General features: G+C 38.0%; 5 protein-coding genes and 1 pseudogene across 17 annotated transcripts in view; all 6 read right to left on the bottom strand.

Annotated features, from left to right (window-relative positions):
- Positions 1 to 744: 744 nt before the first annotated feature.
- On the bottom strand, positions 745 to 2,496 carry LOC116733703 (leukotriene B4 receptor 1-like). Its single transcript, XM_032584510.1, has one exon. The coding sequence runs from the start codon at positions 2,424 to 2,426 to the stop codon at positions 1,380 to 1,382; it is 1,047 nt and encodes a 348-aa protein (XP_032440401.1). The 5' UTR covers positions 2,427 to 2,496; the 3' UTR covers positions 745 to 1,379.
- Positions 2,497 to 2,610: 114 nt separating this feature from the next.
- LOC116733704 (leukotriene B4 receptor 1-like) lies at positions 2,611 to 4,498 on the bottom strand. Its single transcript, XM_032584511.1, has one exon. It carries the CDS (start codon positions 4,230 to 4,232, stop codon positions 3,276 to 3,278), a length of 957 nt encoding a protein of 318 aa, XP_032440402.1. The 5' UTR covers positions 4,233 to 4,498; the 3' UTR covers positions 2,611 to 3,275.
- A 1,384-nt stretch (positions 4,499 to 5,882) lies between these two features.
- On the bottom strand, positions 5,883 to 9,400 carry LOC116734601 (leukotriene B4 receptor 1-like). The gene is made up of 3 exons (XM_032586091.1): positions 9,394 to 9,400; positions 8,932 to 9,099; positions 5,883 to 7,517 (listed from the first exon to the last, which is right to left on the bottom strand). The coding sequence occupies exons 1-3, from the start codon at positions 9,398 to 9,400 to the stop codon at positions 6,682 to 6,684; spliced, it is 1,011 nt and encodes a 336-aa protein (XP_032441982.1). The 3' UTR covers positions 5,883 to 6,681.
- An 87-nt stretch (positions 9,401 to 9,487) lies between these two features.
- On the bottom strand, positions 9,488 to 11,221 carry LOC116733751 (C-C chemokine receptor type 8-like). Its single transcript, XM_032584556.1, has one exon. The coding sequence runs from the start codon at positions 11,011 to 11,013 to the stop codon at positions 10,063 to 10,065; it is 951 nt and encodes a 316-aa protein (XP_032440447.1). The 5' UTR covers positions 11,014 to 11,221; the 3' UTR covers positions 9,488 to 10,062.
- Positions 11,222 to 11,839: 618 nt separating this feature from the next.
- Positions 11,840 to 12,344, bottom strand: LOC116734602 (C-X-C chemokine receptor type 2-like; annotated as a pseudogene).
- A 4,754-nt stretch (positions 12,345 to 17,098) lies between these two features.
- Positions 17,099 to 23,936, bottom strand: part of LOC116734015 (clathrin coat assembly protein AP180) — a 30,797-nt gene continuing 23,959 nt past the window's right edge. For 3 of the 13 annotated variants that reach the window (XM_032585091.1, XM_032585090.1, XM_032585100.1), the window contains 5 exons: positions 21,601 to 21,687; positions 19,329 to 19,390; positions 18,487 to 18,564; positions 18,299 to 18,409; positions 17,099 to 17,824 (listed from right to left, as the gene is read on the bottom strand). In XM_032585091.1, the coding sequence (XP_032440982.1) occupies positions 18,323 to 18,409; positions 18,487 to 18,564; positions 19,329 to 19,390; positions 21,601 to 21,687 (314 nt within the window). In that variant the 3' untranslated portion in view covers positions 17,099 to 17,824; positions 18,299 to 18,322. Of the gene's footprint in view, positions 17,825 to 18,131; positions 18,179 to 18,298; positions 18,410 to 18,486; positions 18,565 to 19,328; positions 19,391 to 21,600; positions 21,688 to 23,936 lie in introns of those variants that run through there. The other 10 variants (XR_004342154.1, XM_032585092.1, XM_032585095.1 and 7 more) reach the window with 10 other exon arrangements.

A 23,936-nucleotide genomic window follows, 5' to 3' on the forward strand; every position in this document is an offset into this window, starting at 1 on the left:
ACTGTTCATAAGGCACAGTTCTCAGTGACGAAAACTCCACCAACAGGAACAGAGGCACTGCCTGTTCCTGCAGGAAATTAAAATCCTAACTGGGTCTCCACAACCTTCATGCTGCAAAAATACAGTGCTAAAAACTGCTTCACTTTGCAGCATTAATACACTGATCAGATATTTGTTCTTCTCAGTAAAACAAAAGTAAATGATGGCCTCAATTCAAATGTAAATATTCAGTCCTCAGCTCAAAGTGAATAAATCCAGTCAGTTTAGCATCATCACACATGAGCCGTGTTCTAAAACCAGTCCACCACAACGACGGCAGTGATGTCACAGTCACACACTGGCAATCTGGCTGCAACGGTTGCTAGGCAGTGTTCACAGTCACGTTTGAGTGTAATTTAAAATATATGTTGTGCATTTGATATTCTTTTAAAATATTACATTTAGCTTCTTCAACAGCCCTGATCTGAGAGTTCCTAAAAGACAACACATTATGTTACTTTCATATGACTTTATCATTCTTTCAGTCTTATTGGAAGAATAAGACTGAAAATGCTTTCGTTTATTTTTCTTTTATTGGTTTGAAATTGATCACAAATCCCTCTGAAACTCTCTGACAGGTTATTGAATTTGATGGCTATTTCAAACCACTGGAGATGAGTACCAGCCTAGCTTTTAAATGTGGGGACAAAACAACGCCTCCTCGTGTAAGCAGGGCTCGTTGGGAGAACAAAATGAAGAAAGACATGACGAATCAATTCAGATTTTAGTTTTAGTTTTTCACCACATTTCAACACGTTACATAATTTTTAATATGCACTCAGAACAGAAGCACCAAAACATAGTTGCTCTTCTATTTTTTAGACAAGCGTCACACCAGTGTGGAAAACCGATTTTATATTACAGATAGAAATACAAAAGACTTGCCACAGAAAAGGTTCTGTCAAGTTTAGACGTCAGAATGGACAACAGTTTTGAACAATGTAAAGATTTTGATGTAGAAATAAACTCAGCACTTTACCTACTTTGATAAATATTAGTCTATAGAAGGCCATGATTTTCACATTTGCACAAGGTTAATTATACATCACAACATATATCTAGTCCAACTCTGTGTAAAAAACAAAACAAAATAGGAAACCCAAATTCAAAATTGGTAAAATATAAACACAAGAAAGTTTAACAAAACAATTCCAGCACAAAACTCTCAGTGAAGACTATTTACAATGACACGTTGCAACTGGTATAAAGTCGTCTCCACCTGTAATGTTGCCTTAAATTTAGATTTCAAATTTAAAACCCATTTTGTACAATTTTTAATAGCAGAGGACAAAAGTTTTGATTCAAAGCTTTGCTCTGTTCTGGAGACAAAATTGACATTTTCAGTTGATAATCATAGTTTCTGCAACTGTACTTATATCCAGTGTTTGTGAAGGCTGTGTCAATTCTTCTTGGCTGCAGACTCTGCACATTTTATGGAAGTTAAAGGCATACAGCAGTGGGTTAATGCAATTATTTAGAAAAGCAATTGCTTTGACAATGTCCCATATGTTTACACAAGACTCCAACAAACTGTTATTTTTGAAGCAGATAGCTCCCAGGGCCAACACATTTACGGTGTGAAGGGGAGACCACAGAACAAAATTGCTTACAATGATGCTGGTCAGCAGCCTGGTCGTCCGTGGATTGTTGAAGAAGGTTGCCTGTCTAATCTTCCTGTGGAGGCGAATGTAGGAATAGGCCACGACAAAAAAGGAAACAAAACCAGATGTGGTCTCTGACAGCAGCACTGCCAATCCCTGAGCCCGAGATGAAAACTGAGGGTAGCAGTATGTCCACTGCCCTTTAGTTTCCACCTGTTCTGTCACCAAAGCCGAGATAGACAGGATCATAGCGCCAAACCAGATTGGAACCAGCAGGTGTCTTTTTTGTACCTGAACGCATCTCCGTTGGTTCACCACCACAATGTACCGCTGGACACCCAACACTGTCACAGTCAGCAGGCTGCCATAAAGGCTGCAGTACACAAGAAAACCTAAAAGCTTACAGGTTTCAAGACCGAATATCCAGGCTTTGAGCAGAGCGTAAATCCACAGCGGCAGAGTGAGCAGACAGAGCAGGTCAAAAATGGCCAAGTTGAGCATCAAACTCTGGCTCAGGCGGGACATGTTCTGCCAGTTGGGCTTTAAAAGAATCACTGCGATGTTTCCAGGAACTCCTAGGAGAAAGCAGAAGGACAGCAGTACCGCAGGGACCAGTCCGTTAGGGACCCAGGTGCGAGGAGGTAGAGAGAAATCAGAGGTGTTCATGTTGGAGTTATTGTTCATGATGCATTGATCAGTTAACAGTGCTAAATGTGCTGTCACGGAAGTGGTCAGATTAAGAGGAATTGAAATGAAAAAAACCACTAAAAAGGGGCTGGATTTCATTGGTTAGGTATTTATATTTTGTCATGCAGTCAAGAAATGCTTGGTTAGATTGCACTTGTGTGATAAAAGCTGAAAATTTGATCAACCAACTCTAGTCATTTGTTGCTGTTGCTGTTCTTTAACTGAATAAGCAATTGAATCATCACTGCTTTCTATCAGTGCTTGCTATCAGCAAGTTGTTTCAGGCGTTAACATAGGTATCGTTGAATAACTGGGCTTTGTTCTTTTTTTTTTTCTTCTTTTTGCTGCAAAGGTTATTTTTTGTGACGAGGATGTCCAGAGCAACACGATTTGTGCTACACATAGTCAAAAATATACATGCAAATAAGAATCACTTCTCTAACATAATTGTCGATGTGCTTCCTTGTTGGCATTTTAGTTCACAAAATCCTAAATGTCACAGATCGCCAAAGTAGAAGTTGGCTGCAACAGATTAACATAACCAAATGCATTATCTTCTTTCAACCAGCCTAATTCCTCGAGTACTTCCACTAAACATTTTAGTCTTTCTATCTTGGTCCAAGTCAGATTCAGGTCCATCGACACAGGAAGGAAACTATCCACAAAATTATTTTAGTTATAAACAATATTAATAAAAGTTTTGAAAGAGATTTTGTTCTACGTAAAAAAAAAAAATAGATAAGACAAAAATCTCTCAGACCAAGTAACATTTTCATAAAGATCTTTTGCGCCATGATTTAATTTCACAAGTGATTAACAAAAGTGCTCTATAACCTGCTCTGAAAAAAGTAATCTGACATTGCACACAAAAGATAACACAAAAACGCTTCTGCCTGTGAAAGAAACATTTCTGTTATGCTTAAAAGGTGTCAAAACATATTTTTGTTATCAAGTTTCTGTAATTGTACTTATCTCCGCCTGGGAATTTCTGAACCTCTGCTGCAGCTCTTCTGTTTTTCTGCAAACACTGCACATCTTATGAGAAGTGAATGCATACAGGAGTGGATTTAGACAGCTGTTAATAAATGTCACTGCTCCACAAACATTCCAGGTTTCATTGCAAAAGTTGAGCAAATTGTCGTTCTTCAAACATATTGCTGCCACTCCCAGCACATTTGTTGTATGATATGGAGCCCACAGAACAAAAAAACTGACGATGATACTGGTTAATAGTCGGGTTGTCTGTGGGTTGTTGAAAAAGACTGACTGGTTAACCCTTTTTTGAAGACAGACATATGAAAATGCCACGAGAATAAAACAAATGAATCCAAACACAGTCTCTGTCAGCAGAACAGCCACCCACTGGGCATCAGAAGAATACTGTCCTTTGCAAATAATCCATTGCTGATCGGTTTGCAGATTCTGAACCACCAAAGCAGGGATGGCCAGGATACTGGCAACCAACCAGAGCGTGAACAGCAGCGCTCTCCTTTTTACCTGATGGCACCTTCTTTGTCGCACCACAACAAGGTAGCGCTGGATGCTTAGTCCAGACACAGTCAGCAGGCTGGCATAAAGGCTGCAGTACACGACATATGCTAAAAGTTTACATGGCACCAGGTCAAATTTCCAGCCAAACAGAAATGCATAAATCCAAAGTGGAAGGGTCAGCAGACTGAGCAGGTCAGAAATGGCCAGATTCAGCATTAAACTCTGGCTCAGACTGGACATGTTCTGCCAGTTGGGCTTGAGTATTAACACTGCGATGTTTCCAGAAACTCCCAGGAAAAAACAGATGGACAACACCACCGCAGTGACGAGATTACTGGTATTCCAAGGATGCTGCGACAAATGTCCTGCAGTAGAGAAGTTAGCGTTGACCACAGTGGAAGTGAGTTGCTCCATGCCAGACCTTGTTAACAAAGTTGTTCTCTGAACAAGTGATGGGGCTTAACATGAAGCCATAGGTGTAAAATGGCCAGTCAGAGTAGAACTTTGAGGCAAAAAAGGGAAACGTGTGATTATGAACAAATTGTATTTCTCTAAAAAGCAGGTGAGGTGCTTTGTTGCCACCCAGCTGCATGAGCAGGTGACTTAAAAACATTCTGCACTGTTTTTGAAACCGATTGTTCTTTGAGTTGGTAGATTGAATGTCAAACATCTTTTCCGACCTTTTCCAATCTTTTGAAAAGTTCTGAAATTGCTGGACTTTTTCACTTTTACTGAAGGAATCATATCTGCACAATCTTTTTCTATCTCTCTCAACATGAATGAACTGTGAACAGAATGCAGTGGGCAGATGGGCACACAGGGTGAATTCATTGTATTAGTATTGGGCATATTAACAACATATCGGCTATTTTGCTATGTGGTGGATGCTATTAAACAGAGGGATCTCTGGTAAACAATTTTGTAAAAGAGAAACTAAATACTTCCCCCAAAATCTGAGCTGAGAAACAAACAGGGGAGAAAAAAAAAAATATATATATATATATTTGGTCCTGTTCTACAGATGTTTTTACTTTTGTAACTTGTTTGAAACCAGTGGAAAGAAAAAGCAGCACAAATCGTCTGGCCGTGGCTTACATGAGCACTTACAAATCAACATATTTGCATATTCTGCTTTTGCTAAATCTTTGTTAAAATCTTGGTTTTGACAAGTTTCCGCACCCTCGTGGTTTGTGTGACAAACCACGAGGTTTGTCATACAAACGAGGTTTGTCACAAATATTGCTTATTTGGTGAGCAATATTTTGCTCACCAAATAAAGATGACTTCCACCAGAAATAAAACCGACAGTTTCAGGGGAAAGGCATTCACATTTAATGTAACATGATACCTGTTTCTCAGAAGCACATGCTGAAGAATCTTTATTTTTATGTCAGCAGAGACGGCCTCTAAAATGGGAAATGTCTGCTGTCAGTCAAATAGTGAAGATTTGTTTTCAGTTCCCTCCAGTCAGTGCTTGGTAGAACTGCCTTTTAGTGCAATAGCACTAACCTAGGTCAGGTTAGGTTGTCTCTACCACCACTGTAAATCCAGAGATAGAAATTTTTGGACATCCATGCTTGTATGCAGATTGTGTGGAGAGCAGTTGTAGCCTATGATGAAAAGGACGTGGGTTTTTTTTCCAATTACTTATCTAAAAGAGACATTTTAACTCAGAAAATTGCCAAATGAAAATGCTGCTTCTCTTAGTCAGGATGATATTCATGTTATTTTTTTAAAAAAAGCCTTTTGTTGTGGCTCTTGAAAATCTCAATCTTTAAACAGGTATTCAACATACTTTACATTGAGCACAAATCTCTATTAAAAATGTTTTTTTATTGGTCTGACATAATATCCTAATCTTAACATTAGCAGAAGCCAAAAATTCTCATAATGAAAAGAAATTAAGGCTTATAAAAAAAAAAACAGTCTGTATTTTTATAGAAAAAGGTCATTTTAAGGAATATATACACTACAGATAGACTTTGTAAACATTTTTGTATCAATTTACATTCCATGAATGAACATTGAAAAAAAAGTATATATCTATATATATATAATGCTGGAGAGCACATCAGGAACAGTTACATTTCATTTTTAATATGTCAGCATTGCAACCAAACAAGAAAGAGTACAGTCCTTGTTCTGCTAAACTAGTTTATGAGCAGAGACAGAAACTAGCTCTGGTTACTACATATTGTTAGGCAAGATTATGTAAGAAAACAAATATATTCCTACTTCCAACAAATGTAAATTATTTAATGCATTTCAGATTTGTAATAATTGACAGAACACATAGCATGGTCCTTGTGCTGTCCTCGCCCTGAGATTTCCAGTTTTCAGCAGATAGACAGCCAGACAACGACGCTCCAATAACCAAACTTGTTTATTTTCTACTTGTTTATTGAAGAGTGGCCTCTGACCACTGCCATCACTTTGGCCATCGTAAACCGAAACATACAAAACTGAGCATTAGCCAACGAACATAGCAAACTAGCTATTCTAGCTGCTAGCTAAAAATAAGAAAAAACTTTTTCCTAAATGACTCCAGCGTACAATTATTTACACCAGTTACATAAAACAAAGAGACAATTATTGCTTTTACAATTAACCAATACTTACGAACAAATCTTGTCTGAAACACAACGTATAAGGATAATCAGCTTAAATCATGAACTGTTCGGTGATGCGTTCCACCATCTTGGATCTATATTCTTTTTTAGCGTCACCAAAACATAAAATATCCACCAGGGGGCGTTCTAGTGCGGTTTTCAACCTTGCTGGTCCAGCTTAACTTACAAAAGGCAGCACAGTCCTTTTATATTAAAAAAAAAACAAACATACAAAACACATTGTTTGGGGCATTCTATGTTGTCAGAATTGTTCTCGAGTTATAGGCATACAAGAGAGGATTTAAGCACCTAATTACAACTGTGAGAGCTTTGACAAGGACCCATGTGTTTGAGCAAAAATTTAACAAGCCTTCATTTTTGGCACAAATAGCCACCACACCAAGTACGTTTATGACAATAAATGGAGACCAGAGAACAAAATTACTCACAATGATGCTGGTAATCAGCTGAGTTGTTCTTGGATGGTTGAAAAACACGACACGTTTAATTTTCCTGTTAAGACGAATGTATGAAATCAGCACAAGCAACACAGAAAAAAATCCAAACAGCGTCTCTGTTAGCAACACAACCACCCATTGTGCCTCAGAGGAGTACTGTGGTTGGCAGACAGTCCTCTGCTGGTTTGTTATCACCTGCCGATCCACCAAAACAGGGATGGACAGGATGACGGCAACCAGCCAGAGCAGAACCAGCCGCACGCGCTTTTGTCCCTGATGCCACTTCTCCTGATGAACCACTTGTAGGTAACGCTGAATGCCTAACACAGTCACAGTCAACTGGCTGCCATAAATGCTGATGTACAGAAGATAATTAAGAATCTTACAGGCCACCAAGCCAAATTTCCAGTCAAATAACGAAGCGTATATCTTTGGTGGTAAGGTCAGCAAACCGAGCAGGTCAGAAATGGCCAGATTCAGCATTAAACTCTGGCTCAGACTGGAGATCTTTTTCCATTTAGACTTGAGAAGAATCACGGCGAGGTTTCCAGGTACTCCCAGGACAAAGCAGAAGGAGAGCACCACCGCAGGTATGAGACCATTGTAGTACCAGGAAGAATGTGGTAGATGTCCTGGAAAAGACAAGTTAAAAGTGGCCACCGTCAAATTAAGTTGATCCATTTTTTGTGTCCTTCCAATCCTGTGCTCACAGTTGATGCTTGCAAATGTTTAGCCCAAGTAAAGTGGGTAGTCAAAGAGGACCAGTGAAAATGTGATGCTGATATGCAATATAGCTGCATGAGTGTGAATGAAGTCATTGTAGATTATGAAGAAACCATGCCTATTTTTACATCGGAGTTAGAAATAAGTACTTTGCAAATAGGCCAAACAAGATACTAAACCACGTATTCGATCAATGGGCGTACCTTTTATATGCCATCTTTGGTAAATAGTCTGAAACAGAATTTTAAGTGGATTTTCAATGCTGTTAAAGTAAAAACAAAAATGCTTCTTTATTACATAGCCAGTATAGATAGTACAGTCATATTGTTTTGTCAAAATGCATTTATTAACTTAATTCACCAAGTGAATCACATTCTAACATGAATCACACACAGATTTACACAGAGTTTAAGTCTTAAATTCTGTTATTTAGGATTTTCTACTTACATGCGATAAAGACTCATTTAAAAATCATTTTGATATTTTGAAATGTGGACTAAAGGAAAAGGATATTTTAAATACCTGCTTAAAGGTTGTTAATATCATAAGGTACTTTTGATCTAACAAACAAGCCACATCAAAGCACAAATTTTAATTTATTGAACATGACCATGCTTTTTACTCAACACATTTACTTAAAGCTGAGGCTGTAACTGTGGCAATAGCGGACTATGTCTGTGTAGGTGCTTCTCAAACTACAGAAAAATTAGGTAATATAGCTGATTGAAATCTAGTTGCGATTTGGGTGCTTTACTGAAATATCTTGCTTTTCCTTTCTCAGTTGTGCCAGGAAATTTAGTGTTGAGACACCTAAATGGTAAAAGGAAATAACACCTACGTAGTTAAAAATTGATTTGACCTCTCTGGCTTTTGCTTTCCTACTGTCTTTTCAGAGCCTAACTTAGTTGCGACATCTTTTGTACACCGACACCACTGAAGGCGTCTTCCTGTCAAAAAGGAGTTTCATTTCCACACATGTTAGGCATGAGATATTGCTGCAAAGTTCTGAATTTGATGCTTTTGGTTGGGTTTATGTAGCAAACATTTTACCTATTGGTATCCTAAAGTAGAACTTGTACTGTTTTATAACAAGTATTTGATTTGACTTGGGGCAATAAATAAACTGCAAGGTCACTCAGTGGGGACCCGGAAATTCAACCACACACCGGAATTAGCAAAGGAAAAAACAAGTTTTAATTAAATTCTCCGACTCTGGTTGCTGCTCAGGATGAGGTTGTAAAACACAGCGCTGAGAAGAGAGGGGAGAAGGCTGGTGAGGCACTGATAAAAGAGGGGTAACTAGAAACATTCAGCTTAACTGACCTTTTGAGCAGTGGACGGGTGGAGCTGGGAAACCAAAGGTCCGACGACAGGAAGGTGCAGGAAACCAGGTAGTACAGGCTGATCTCCACAAGGAGATCCATGAGGCAACACCCAGGGACTTGACGATAATCAGGCAGAGGTCATACACAGGAGGACAGAGAGAGCAAACTTAGCTTGAGGGGCAGGCAATACTCAGTGGTCGTGAGGCAAAGCTTGGGTCAGGGTCCAGAAATCCAGAACAGAAGGGATCTGTGAAGGGCTTGGCAGGGGGGAAATCAATCTGTGGACAGAAAAGGGTCGTAGAAACACTGACGGTTTGGAAGGAAACGCTGGATCTCTACTGGCTCGTGGCTATTGATAATCTGGCAAGGAGGCAGAGACTGAGAGGTGTCTAAGTAGGGCGGGGACCAGGTGAAACAGGTAAGCAATCAGGAGTGGCAGGTGAGCTGAATGAGTGTTTACACAGCATGGACAGGACAGAACATGAATCATGACATAAACCAAATCAATACAAATGTATCCATTGTTAATTAATTCTTTCTCTGAAAGGAAGAAATATGTCAACAAAAGATTTATTTCAAATTTTCACCATATTTTCTAGACAGAATTTAGTACAAATTCGTTGTGATTGAGAGTAAGAAGAGAACAAATATGAAAGCAGTGTATGAATATGTATGTTTTGAAAAAGCCATGAAAAAACCAAGCAGTAAATATAGATAAAGGTGACATATCTGTATCTATATCTATGTTCACACATATCTATGTTCACACTGTTTACAGTGTTCTATGTTCAGTGTTTACAGTGTGAACATAGAAAAAAGTGTGAACAAGGAAAGAAGTGGCATATAAGGAAAACAAATTAAAATATTGCTTGCAAAGGTCAGTGGGTAAAAACGTCATTGGTAAACAAAATGTAGTGATACAGTGATATAAAGTGTAATTTGATCAATTTTACATAAACCAAGGTCAAAGGGACAAAATCAACATCCTTGGTTCAAGCAATCGCAGAAAAATAAAACAGACAGAAATAGTAGGTGATGTGGTATCAGTTTAAATGAAAAGAAACAAACTTATTTCTGTTTTGTTTGTTTTTTGGGAGGGGGCGGGGGGTGACGTGTGTCACTATTGTTGTCAAAGTTCTGCAATTGTAGCAATGTCAGGTGTTTGAGGAGTTCCCTCATCTGGATGGGGAGAGTCCTTTGGGCAAAGACGACATAATTTAGTAGAAATAAAAGCATACAAGAGTGGATTTAGGGAACTATTTATAAAGGTAAAGGACTTGGCTACACTCCAACTGTCTGCACAAAACTTCAGTAGCTTCTTGTTTTTAAGACTTATCGCCAACACGCCCAGCACATTGACCACATGAACTGGAGCAAACAGAATAAAATTGCTTGCAATGATACTAATAACCAGCCTGGTTGTCTGTGGATTGTTGAAAAAGGCTGCCCGGTTAACCTTCTTGTGGAGGCATACATATGAAAATGTGACAAGTGAAAATGTAACAAGTCCATACAGGTTCTCAATTACCAGCACAGCCACCCACTCTGTCTCAGAAGAATAATGAGGTAGACAACGGATCCATTGGCCATCTTTCGTTAGTTGTACAGTCACCACAGCATGGATGCACAAAGTAACAGCTGCCAGCCAAAGCAGAACCAACAGCGTACCTTTTTGTACATGGCACTGCCGTCCACGCACAACAATAAGGTAGCGCTGGATGCTCAACGCAGTCACAGTCAACTGGCTGCTATAAACTGTACAGTACACAAAGTATGCTAGAGCTTTGCAGGCTACAAGGCCGAATGTCCACCCAAGGACTAAGTTGTAAATCCACAGTGGAAGGGTAAGCAGACAAATCAGATCAGAAATGGTCAGATATAGCATTAAACTCTGGCTCATACTGGACAGATGTTCCCAGTTAGGCTTGAGTATAATCACAGCAATGTTTCCAGGAACTCCAAGTAGAAAGCAGAAAGATAACACTAATGCAGGGATCAGACCGCGTTGATTCCAAGAGGGCTGAGGTAATCCAGGGGAAGAGATGTTAGAACTGATCCCAGTGAAGTTTGATTCATCCATCTTGAGTTGTGCTGGGAACGATGTGCTGTGAGCCACGGCTTCTTCTCTCACTGTCCTGAAGTCACAGTAGCAAAGAGAGAACTCAAAGAGGAACTCCTGTGCTGATTCAAATTAGGTGTCAACATTTCTCTATATAGCTTTTGTTCCATTGGTTCCATTATTTTGCATGCAGAATTCCAATGAATTATTTCCATAACATGTTTTTCATACATTTTGTGCATTTGACAAAACAACTAAAGTTGACAAAGTATTCTAAAGGTGAGTCCAATATCAAACTTAGAAATGAACAGACCATTGTTCCTGAGTAGTAAAAAGTCTCAGGAACAAATCTGAAAATAACATTTACTTCAGTTTTCCTTTGAAAACGTGTCTTAGCAGCTTGAAAGTTATGTTCATCAGTTTTGGCTATTCATAAATTTTACATTTGTATTTCACTACTTAAATGTTATGATCAGTTTTGATGTAATTCCTTAAATTATTTATTAACTTTTAATAAAGATTTTGTTCAAATTAAACAATAGAAATGTTTCAAATGACTGTCAGAAACACAAGCATTTACACATACCAAGTAACATTTTTATAAAGACCTTTTGTTAGAAAACGCTCAGCTGAACTACAATTATTTTAAATTTTACAAGTGATAAAACAATCATCGTTATTATTATTATTAAGTTTCTGCAATTGTACGTATATCTGACATTGAACTTCTAAGATTCTGCTGCAACAGTTCTAGTTTTTTGCAAACACTGCACATTTTTCTAGAAGTAAATGCATACAGGAGTGGATTCAGGCAGCTATTAACAAATACTACTGCTCTAAAAATCATCTATTGCTGATTGGTTTACAGATTCTGAACCACCAAAGCAGGGATGGTCAAGATACTGGCAACCAACCAGAGCATAAATAGCAGCACTTTCCTTTTTACCTGGTGGCACCTTCTTTGTCGCACCACAACAAGGTAGTGCTGGATGCCTAGTCCAGACACAGTCAGCAGGCTGGCATAAATGCTGCAATAGACAAGGTATGATATAAGCTTACATGTCATCAGGCCAAATGTCCAGCCAATCAAATATGCATTTATCCACAGTGGAAGGGTCAGCAGACTAAGCAGGTCAGAAATGGCAAGATTCAGCACTAAACTCTGACTCAGACTGGACAGATGCTCCCAGTTAGGCTTTAGTATAATAACTGCAATGTTTCCAGGTACTCAGAGAAGAACACAGAAGGAAAAAATCACTGCAGGGGCCAGAACACGTTGGTTCCAAGAGGGCTGAGGGAATTTTAACTTTAGAGAAGTTAAAACTGACCACAGTGAAATTTGATGTATCCATTCTGAGTTGTGCTGGGATTGGGAATGCTGTGTTGTGAGCTACAGGTTCTTCTCTCAATGTCTTGATACCACAGTAGCAAAAAGAGAACTCAATGAGGAACTCCTATGCCAATGCAAATTAAGTGACAAAATTTCTCAACATAGCTTTTGTAGTATTGGCTGCATCATTTCCATGTTATGGAATCATTTCCATAACATGGAAATGATTCCATAACATGGAAATGATTCATCAAACTATGAAATGAACTGGCAAATGGTGGCTTTTTGAGATGGGATGCAATGTTTTAACTTGCAATCTTTGTCCAAATTGCAAAAAAATAAATAAATAAATTATGAGAAACAAATTGGAAAATAATGTTCACTTAAGTATTCCTGTCAAAACTTGTATTAGAAGCTTGCAAGCTATGTTTATCTATTTTGGCTATTCATAACTTTTACATTTCACTTCTTCCTCTTTAAATAATTGGCTTTGATGTAATTCTTTAAAGCAGGGGTGTCGAACTCAATTTCACCAAGGGCCACTTCAGCATATTGGCCACCCTCAACGGGCCACATTGACGGTATAAATCAGGAATGCCAAGTGCAGTCCTCCAGACTGCAACTTTTAGATGCGTCCCTGCTAAAACATACCCCAGACAAAAAGTTGACTTCCCTCATTAGCAGCAACTCAGTTCTGTAGAGGCCTATGAATGAGTCAATGATCCAGGTGTGTTAGAGAAAGAACGCATCTAAAGTTGCAGAGTGATAGGTCTGGAAAACTAGACTTGGGCAACCCTAGCATAAATGTATGAAAATACAATGTTAAAAATAAATTACATAAAATGACGTAGCGGGCCACATGTGGCCCGCGGGCCTTGAGTTTGACACATGTGCTTTAAAGCATTGCTTTTTTAAAGCTTTGCTTATACATTAAAAGCTTAACTTTTAATGTAATTTTTATTGAATTATTTTTCTCTAAAACCCTCTACTTTTTTGTTGAATAAGTTTTGATGTGCAAATAAACTAACCTGTTCTTTCTCTAGAAGTTTCCATGAGATTTAATTTACATAAAAGTTACCAAAAAAAAAGCACAACCCTTCATCAAGAAACAGCCATCTTTTTTGCATTATTTTTCAAAAAGGTTTTATTCTACTATCAGACCTCAGATGAGCTGAAACCTGCACTTTATAAGATTAGTATTCCAGTTGTTAGTGCATCTTTCTGCAGGTTTGTGCATGCTGTAACATCATGACCTCACTCCAGTTTGAAGCGGTGTACATTTTTTACATGTTTGCAGCTGTGTGCATTGTATTTTTTTTAAATTATACAAGTTACTGAAGCAGAACCACTGGTCCAGGGTGTTCTTTCTAATTCTTTGTTATCTGGCATCTTAAAAAGTTGTGCTGAATTTCAGTAGAGGATCGAAAGCACAGTTGAGTTGAACTTTTTTCTCATGTCCTCACGACTTTCCTTTTGACGGTTTAGACATTTGTCAAAACTTAAAGATATTAGACTTCAATGCAAATTATGGGTATAAAACAGGGAGATGTGATCTGATGGGCAGGAAGTGGTCATTGTGGCCTTCCATTGTAAATGACAATAAGCCACCTGCAAGAATAAAAACTGGCCAAACATTTCTGATTGAGTTTTCGCACCCATCCAAAATCAGTTCCTTTCAGATTTTCTTCAGTGTATTTACACAAGACCCCGTAAATGCAGTTCAAGTGGTGAATGGCTCAGTTGAGCGAAAAGCTTGAAGAAGGAAAAAAATGTGATAGCCATTTGTTTATGTTAAGGCAAATGCAGCTTAATTAGTTTAAAAATGCCATACTTTTTAAACTTGCACACAAAATATAATCTAATTAATAAATGTGAACATTATTGAAGGGCTCATTCATTTTAGTAATTGAATTACAAAGTCAAACACATATCAACTGCTCTCTTCTGTTAATTATGATTTTCCTCGTGCAGCAACTGAAACAAGAATTTTACATCAGATGAATTTAAAAAAAACTGTTTTTCAGAGCTTTCATTTTTACAAAAAATATGTTAATACAAAAATGTCAGCTTAATCACAAATATGTTTAATACTTTCTTAAAGTTGGTAATTTACAAAAGGTTATTTTAATCTCACAAATGAATTTCATCCAAATGCCTCCTTAATTTTATTGAATTTGACTAAAGATTAAAGATCAGTTTCAGTTACGAAAAAAATCTAAACAAATACAGTGGGAATTTGTGGTTAATGAGGAAGAAACCAAAAATACCATAAGGCAAATAATTGTTGTCACTTGTAAGACAAATTGTATTAGAAGCAGATTTGCAATCAAAATATGAAATCAATTAAAGAACCACCCCCATCTGTTCTGTGCGAAAGAAGGACATCTTTAGCTGTCATCATCGAGGTTCGGCTGTTGTTGCCATGTCTTGACAAATTCCTTAGTTTGGTGCATTTTGCTTGCAGACGGTGCACATTTTAGGAGAAGAAAAGGCATACAGGAGTGGATTCAGACAACTGTGCAGAAATGTAAGTGAAACAGCAAGTTCCTGTTGGTCCATGCAAAAGTTTAACAAGTCCACATGTTGTAGACTTATAGCTGCCACAGCCAGCAGGTTTATCGTATGATAGGGAATCCACAGGACAAAGAAGCTCACGATGATGCTGATCACCAGTCGGGTTGTCTGTGGGTGGTTGAAAAGAGCTGTCTGCTTAACCTTCCTGTGCAAGCGAATATATGTACAACACACTAAAGAAAAACAAACAAATCCAAACAGGCTCTCCAGTAGCAACAGAACCACCCACTGTGTCTCAGAGGTGAACTGAGATCGACAGTGTGCTGACTGCTGATGTGTTTTCAGCTGTCGGACCACCAAAACAGGAATGGAAAGGCTGAGAGCAACCAGCCAGAGAAGAACCAGCAGCACTCTTTTCTGCACCTGATTGCACCTCTGCCAACGCACCACAGTCAGGTATCGGTGGACGCTTAACGCAGTTATAGTCAGCAGGCTGCCATGAATGCTGCAGTACACAAGATAAGCTAGAAGCTTACAGGCTGCTAGCTGGAATATCCATCCATAGAGAGAATACTGTAGGCCAAAATCAGAAGAGTCACCAAACACAACAGGTCAGACACAGAAAGATTTAGCATCAAAGTCCGGTTCAGACTGGACAGATTCTGCCAGTTAGACTTAAGAAGAATCACTGCGATGTTTCCAGGAACTCCCAGTAGAAAGCAGAAGATGCATATGACCACAGAAACCAGACCACCTGCTTTCCAGGAGGGTAATGTAGGATGTTCTGTAGAAGAAAAGTTAGTGCTGACCACAGTGGCATTAAGTTGCTCCATGGTGTCTCTTGCTGGTAAGCTGTGCTCTCAGCAATTAATGGTTTATAAATATGCTGTCAATGAAACAAAGTGGGTGGTCAATCTGGAAGTTAGAAACAAACCATATATGGAAGCAAACACAACAAAGCTACATCGTTGCTTCATGAACCGAAACTTTCTGCATGCACATATCTGAAGTTATTACAATGAAGTCATTTACCGGTATTAGATTTAGTATGTATGTGTGGGTGTGGCCCAGTATTTGATGCAACCATTTTGACCATTTTCCTATCAAATACTACATGGGGACTAATTGATATCGGGCCAAAAGCCACATAAAAATAGAATTGTTTTTTTAGGACAAGGGCTCAGGTTTAGGACTATGGCGTAAATTGTGTTTAGGTTAACCTTGGGGTTAGGTATGTACTGGTAATAGTTAGGTTTAGGGTAAGTGTCTTGTCTTAATGCAACAGTGAAACATGTGAGACTTATTTAACTAATTAATTCTATATAAAACAGCATTAGTCCAATCTACAGTAAAAAATGTTTTGTTTTTTTGCAAAAAAATATGATTGTTTTCTTCTGGAGATTTTTGTATCATTTCTTTCTGAACTTTTGGACTATCTGTGCCTTGATTAATATATATATTTTTTTTTTTTTTGGAAAATGACACTATTATTTTGTTAAAGAAAAAAAACAAGCAAGAAGTGACTAACAACAAAGGGTATTTGGATGTGTTATTTGTCTTTTATTGCATCTAATTCGGACTCACATGCAGGCGGGGAGAGTGGACGATACCATTCATTATAACAAAAACCAAAAAGAATGGGCAAACAGCCGTCATATACCAAACAAATATTACTTATCCACAATCTTTTTAATGTGTCATACTCGTCGTTTATTTTTCTTTCAACAGTTAATACCACTTAATGCCACAATGGATTAAAATACAGTCACCTTTTTAAAATAAGTAACACAGAGAAACATCCAGTGAACACTTGCGTGTTTTACAGTAAGCCTGTAAGACCCAGAGGCTGCACATGAGCAAATGTACCGACTGCTGCTGCATCAGAAATGACCCAAAGAGAGCTAAAACCCCATTGCAATCACACAAAATGTGTCCTTTACTGTAACTTCTACTTGTGTTAAGACCAAGACAAAAAGAAAAGAAGCTCACTGAGATTATTAAAATGCATCCCAGATCGGCCTGTTGCATGCTTTAATGCAGTATCACTTCACACCAGCAAGGGGCGCCACAGAACACACTCCATTCAATACCATCTCTTTTTGACAGAGAAGTAAGAACAAAGAAAATGCGGAAATTTATGCGAACTTGCTGTTTTTCTTTAATTTAAAGTAACTAAAAATAAATATATTTATACTTTTTTAACAATAAAGATTACTGAAAATATGTAAAATCTGTCTTTTAAAGTAGTCTAAAATGCATATGTCAATTCGAACAGTTCACAATTGTTTTATTTATTTTTTTTGCATGTTTCACACAATGTCAAAATGAAGGAAACTGAATGTAAAACAGAAAGCAGATGTGCTCAATTATAAGTCCGGATGAACAGTGCAAGTTCAGTTATGGTGCTTTTGTGTCGTGAGGTTGACAGGTGGGAGGATGAATCCCAAGCTAATATGGGTACAAGCAAGTTAATAATGACATAAAACATCGCTCAGTACTGGTTTGGACATCAGGGGCAGAGGAGAGTGACTTGGGGATTGGCGAGTGAAGCTACACTGAACACAGTCCACATTTAACTTTAAACACAGTCCTTGTCTGGTTGATGCAAAAAGAAACCAACATATTTCCACCATTCCAAGTCAGCTGATATGCTGAATGATTCTAAATACACATTTATTGATTTTTTTGGGGGTTTTTTTTGGTCATTTATTTTTCCATAGTATATTAAGTAAAGGTTAACACTGAAATACACACACACTCACACACATTGAAACATAACTCTGGTTTTCTGTATCTAGGGTTCATATTCACAGTTGTGCTACAACATTAGTTAGGAGGGGAGAGTTTGTTACAAGAGTCAAGGCTGGTGGGGGGTTAGAAGGAAAAGACCAAAGAGATGATGGCTGGCTGGCTGGCTGAAGAAGGGACTGGAGGGGTGACGGGGTTGCAGACATCCATATTCACAGATCTCCAGACACAATGACAAACCTACAGTGGGGGTAGAAAAAGGGAGATTAGGACTGTAAAAAAACAAGAGAACTGGATTTACTCAAGTCTCTGTATGGTAAATTCAAATTATCACTTTAAGAAATAGATTTACTCATCTTTAATTGCTTTGGCCTTTGACCTGGTCTGGAATTCAGATTTATAACTTTATATTTAGAACTTTAACTTCCATCTCATCTATCTCTACACATTAACTTTCTAAAGAATATTAATAAGTAGGGAAGTAAACTCACTCCAAAGTAGCTGATTTAGGTTGTGTTATGATTTCATACAAAACTATTTCACTAACCCCAAATAACCCTGAGTCCTGGCCTGATCTGCTGCATGAAACATGATCTATTATGTGGTAAATAATGGAGAGTGTTACACTAGTGCATTGCAGATAATATTATTTACAAACGCAAACATGCACACACATTTTTGAAGAGCTGACATACAAATGCTGAGGACACCTACTTTGGGGTTAATGGGTCAGGCAGTCTACATAAAGTCCTTGATATTCAGGTCATCCAGAGCATTCCTGGGTGGTGGGGGCTTTCTGGGGCTTTGGGCCATTCCAGGAGACATCTGTAAACACATCTGATTTTAGCATTCACTCTTGCTTTGGAGGTTTGCAATTAGTAACTCAATTAGGACCATATTACCGGTGCCCCCGGGGTTACTCCTGCAGCAGGGAAGCCTGGCCTGGCCATGGGCATCATTGGTGCTCCGGCAACTGGTGCCTTAGATATGGAAAAATGGAGGGATAAACAAACAATTAGATAGAATGTCTGCTATCTGTTGGCGGAGGGAGGGACACCTATGTAGCTGATTGTCCATCAATAGCCGGTAATTTCCAGATGGAACATTACTGGAATGGACTGGAAGGGCTATCTTACCATGGTGAAGCTGGGGTAAGTCCCCAAATAAGGAGCAGGACCCATGGGAATGGTCTAAAGGTGTGGAGGGAATGGGACGGAGATGGAGGGTTTGGATGTTACTATACTCCATATAACGTAAATGAGAGATGCCACAAAACCACCACAAAACAAAATTGGCTACAGAATGTTTTGATGCTTCCCAAAGACACACAAAAGTGAGGCTTAAGACAGACAAAACAGCACAGCACACAAGAAACTAAGACAAGCCCGCAACACAAAACCCTTACTGCGACTCTTTACTGACACGCGCATCATGGAGGGAATCTGTTTGCCAAAAAAGCAAGTGTGTCAATAAAGAGTTGAGCTACACAAAGTGAATTTAGTGACTCAATCAAGCTTTAAGAAGAAGTACTTATTTTAGAGCATGAGAAGTTGTTTCCAAGAAACAGCTTCCTAATTTAGTCATATCATTTGTCTCTTCATCTCTCTCCAGCATCCCCCAGGCATCACCCGCCCTCTGAGCAACGCCTGGATACTGGAGAACAAAATGAAGGCAATGCTTTGAGATTGCTGCTACAGTCTGCCATGCGGGTCCACTCCATGCTATTAGACCAGACAACATTTACCATGGGTGCACCCCAACAAGGGGGAGCTACCTGAGGAGCCGCTGCAGTTCCCATTGTGAGGTCTTAGAGAAGGAGAGAGACAGAGAGAGAGAGAGAGAGAGAGGTTCTGCAAAATCACTGCTTTCATTTGCACTTCTGGAGAAATCATACAACCTAGAGTGAATGTCTTCTGGTCTTGTTGCCAATTAATCAGACTGTTCTATTGCCCTCTAAGGCTGAGAGGACTTTTGTTAAAACTATGTCATTCGAGCACATAGAGTTTCTTGATGTTGGTGTTTTTTTACATATAACAAAGACAGCTATTTTATTGGCTTTGGTGCCACTTCTGTTTCAAACAGGTCATCACAATCAAAAGGGTTTCAACAGAAAGCAATTAAGACTTGTTTTCGTATTTCTTAAATACCTCTGGTATCATCTAATAGGCTTTTTTAGTACTGAACATGGGCTATGAGTATGGATTGTATTCCAGACAATCACACTGATAGGGCTGTTAAGGTCACTAGGAAAGTTAAGGTTACTTTTACTACTAAGGCTCTTAATGTCATCAACAGATCGTTGTTCCAGAACTGAAAAAGCCTTTTGGTTGAAACATGAAACATATTTTGAGAAAAAAGAAAGGAACTTGAAGTGCTACTAAAGCACTAAAAGTATTTTATTAGCAGAATCTATAAAAGCAGCAAAGATATTGCAGTTCAAAGATAAACAAAATAGTAGTATACTACCAACAAGATGGTTCCCAGCTACAACCCATAGCTAAAAAACTTCATTTACAGTTGCATATGAGTTAAAGGACAATTAATATATGCAGTACTATATTAGCAATGTTCTGTGTATTTTTTTTATTTCTGAAAGAATCCAAATTTAGATTATATTTATCTCTTATAGAGATATATTCCCTCTGCATTTTGTTGGTACAAAAACCATAGTCTCATAGACAAGTGCAAGAAATGTCCAGAAAATTTGTTAAAAAAAAGACGCTAAGCACATAGACATGAATACGACTAAGCATTACTGAACAACTTTGAAAGGTCATACAAATACCTGAGTAAATACTGACTGAGATCGGGTTAACAAGAAAGCAATAAAATCTGGCTCTTTGATCAAAATAGGAAGAAACTTAAGTGAACATTTGCTGATTTTTTTTTAACATAATTTTCTTTAAAACAGGAGAGCGCTGCTCATTTTCGCCTTACTATTTCATGCTTTCACAGTCCCAGTCGTTAGCCGAACTTTGACTGTTCAAAAGAGGCTAGATGCTTCTTACAGTGCTTGCATCAATCCGTAGCGGATGTTTCATATCTAATATTACAATTCAACATCTGAAATAATGATAATCATTTGATAATCTCCTAAATATTTAAAATGTGTTTTAGAAATAATATTTCTAAATATTAGAAAATGTGATCTTACCACTCTAATTACTATCTACCCACAGGAAGTTCCTCACATTACTATGTGAGGGACTATTATTCAAAAGAGTTGGTCCAAATTGGGGTGACAACCACATTCACTAGAAATAAGGTGTAATACAAAATCTTCAGTAAATAATATACAACTAAATCAAGTTTAGCAACACATTTGATCGTTTTTATGACTGTTTACTATTCATCAAAAAAAAAATCTAGCTACAGAAATAAAATACACAATGGTTTAAGAACATGGAAATGAAATGGCTTGTTTACACATATGAAACCGAAATCGTCAACAAAATGGCAACATGTTGATTAAAAATGGGGATTTAAATTGATTAAGGCTCATATTTATCCAACTGGATTGTGATTAGTTTGGAATAGACATTGGGATTCATGATAAAGAAGTAATTGTGCAAAAAGTATCTTCAATCTTGCTATGGAGTCAGCTTTATGCTGAGCTTAGTGAGACATAGATAGATAGTGACTTCTCACTAAGAATGTGAAGTCAATTTATTTTGATCCATTGTCCAATTTCTGTTCTTTAAATTATGTATTTCCTCTCATTTTTTCATCATCAAATAAAATGTAAATGACTGCAGTTATATTACTTTGAGCCTCAATTATAACAGATGCCCAGTGCGAAACTAGTTTCTCTTCCAGCAATGCTTGTCTAACAGTCCTGAAAAAGTGCAAGTATAAAGCCTGTAAAGCACTGTGCAGGATAATCTGTAATTTCATTTTTATTGTGTTGCACATGTTTAACCCCAGAGGGAAATAGCAGCTGCATTCTCTAAATATACACATTCTTTCATTACTTTGCATCATCTTTGAGTCTGCACTTATCCTAAATGACTACTTACTACTTGCCATGTTAGCCATGGAGGTGTCAACATCACCTGCTTGAGGGGTCACAGTGGGCTTCATTATGTCGCCTAGCCCATCAAATACTACAGCAGGGAGGGGGCAGAAGAAAGGAAGGGGCAGGATGGGAGATGAAGGCAGACATTAGCATCCTGTGTGAGCTATCCTCACACTCTACCACAACTCTGTAGCACATCTCCTTATAACTGGTGATTACTATGACAACGAAAAGGAGTCTCTATGACAACAGAGCAGTTGGGATGATCGATAAACACCGAGATTATAGTGAATTCAGATGATGACAAAGAATTTCCATATAGTGTGCGTGAAAAAAAAAAACAGCAAGACACATGAATACATACAAACCTATTTTTAAGTTTTCTTTAAAAATAAAAATTTTAGTAGATAGAGATACATGTAAGTAAATAGGTTTCAGCTGACTTTATTCTAGCATTGTAGCTTGAATTAAGCCAGGTTACATGTTAAACACTATACATATTGCTTTTATTTTACGCAGACAGTCTTTGTCAGCATCCAGTATCTGGTGGTGGAGGGGACAGTGCAGTGGAGCTGCGCCACTGCAATGCAGTGCACTGTGGGAATTTAGCGTGTTAAAGAGCATGGCAACTCACCCAATCAAATTGCAGGAAGCAAGAAATGAGCCAGCCAAAGAGCCAGATGAAGAAAGAGAGCAGGGGAGGCGCAAGGGGAAAAAGAGAGGATAGCAAAAACAAGCAGAGATGCCAAAGTGAGAAAGAAATATTGAGCTTTTTAAATAGCGCATGATAAAGAGTTCAGTAGAAATTTTTATATAGAAAGAGGAAAAGAGAAAGAGTTAAGCCATTAAGCAGCAGTATAGCACATTAGGTAAATGGCACAGAGTAAGATGAACATGGATCAGGGTTTGAGGACGTTTTGAGTGATTACATTAAAGGAACTTACCACTTTTAGACAGGATCAACAAAATCAGTAGTGTACAAATATGGTGCCTTGCAAAAGTAACACACTGTCACCAACATCTAATCATTTATTGATATTCCTTCAAAAGTTTCAAAAGTTTATTCCACAGCATCTGTGACATTCTGTCTTCTGTGTGATGGGGACAACTGTCTCACAAAGCTGTTCTATCTGGATATTGTGTTTCTTGTTTAACAACCAAAAATTGGTCTATGGCATTAAATACATTTGAATTTAATCTCTGATGATATCAAGGAAGTTGTCAGTGTACAACCTGTACAGATTGATTGTTTGGCAATTTTGATTCAAAAGGGATGTTTCCATCTATCAGTACAGTGTGAAAATGTAAACATCTTGATATTTATCATTACTCTTTTCTTTTTAAAAAAGTGCAGCATATTACCCACACAGTGATATTATTACCACTATAGAACAGGGAGAATGACAAACTTAATATATAATACCAATTGAAATGAAGTCTTTGAGTGCCGATGTATGTTTCTAACAGATTTACATAGTTTGCAGTTATTTTGATGAACCTTACAATTGTTTTATTTTTAGTTGAAGCTTAGACCATTTTTTAGACCAGGCAGTTTGGTGTAAAACAACAAAGCCAACTCTAATGTTTATAGAAAATATCTGATGTGTCCGTGAATATCTTGCCACAGAATTTAGAAACTGGTCTGGACTTTGACTAGGCCATTATAGCACTTGAATAAGTTTTGATCTAAATCATTCCATTGTATGTCTGGCTGTAAATTTATCATCATTTCACTGCTGGAATGTGAATTTTCACCCCACAATCCCATTAATGTACTCTACAGTTTATGCTTGTGACATGACAAAATGTGAAGACAGTCCAATCATGGCTTTTACAAGGCACCATATGTGTATGAAAATCATCATTAAATACAAACACACTTTAAAAACTAAATGGAATCTTCAGCAAAAAACACAAAGGGATAAATTGAATTACAGTGGACTATTTCTCTAACAGATACCAAAATTAATAAAAACAGTGACAAATACTGTGAAGCATCAGATTTGACAGGTTAAACGCCACTGCATAGCTTCCAGAAAGGATGGCATCAGAATAATGCTCCGGGGTGGTGTGAGGATATTAGATTCAAAATGACAAGGCATCATGCAAAGATGAGACGAATGCTTGCAGGTGAAAAGGGAAATAACACACAAACACACACACAAAAACAGCTCTGAGACACATTTAAAAAATTCCTCTCTATGGTAAAAACAAGGCCACTGGTAAAACCGCACATTGAATTAGAGATGTATTTTACTTGGTGCATAAAAACCTGTGAAATGTGTGTAACATCTTGGCCGCAAATCACATATGCAGGTTGGTGCACAACAAGTGACG

This window comes from Xiphophorus hellerii, chromosome 15 (genome assembly GCF_003331165.1).
Source record: "Xiphophorus hellerii strain 12219 chromosome 15, Xiphophorus_hellerii-4.1, whole genome shotgun sequence".
NCBI lineage: Eukaryota > Metazoa > Chordata > Actinopteri > Cyprinodontiformes > Poeciliidae > Xiphophorus > Xiphophorus hellerii.

What these genes read in the sequence shown, in the direction of transcription:
- LOC116733751 (XM_032584556.1), bottom strand. Translation starts at nt 11,013, where the DNA reads ATGGATGAATCAAACTTCACTGGGATCAGTTCTAACATCTCTTCCCCT.
- LOC116734601 (XM_032586091.1), bottom strand. An exon ending in ACCCGTCCACTGCTCAAAAG is followed by an intron (nt 7,518 to 8,931) that starts GTCAGTTAAGCT and finishes TGTCTTTTCCAG; the next exon opens with GACATCTACCACATTCTTCC.
- LOC116733703 (XM_032584510.1), bottom strand. Translation starts at nt 2,426, where the DNA reads ATGAAATCCAGCCCCTTTTTAGTGGTTTTTTTCATTTCAATTCCTCTT.
- LOC116733704 (XM_032584511.1), bottom strand. Translation starts at nt 4,232, where the DNA reads ATGGAGCAACTCACTTCCACTGTGGTCAACGCTAACTTCTCTACTGCA.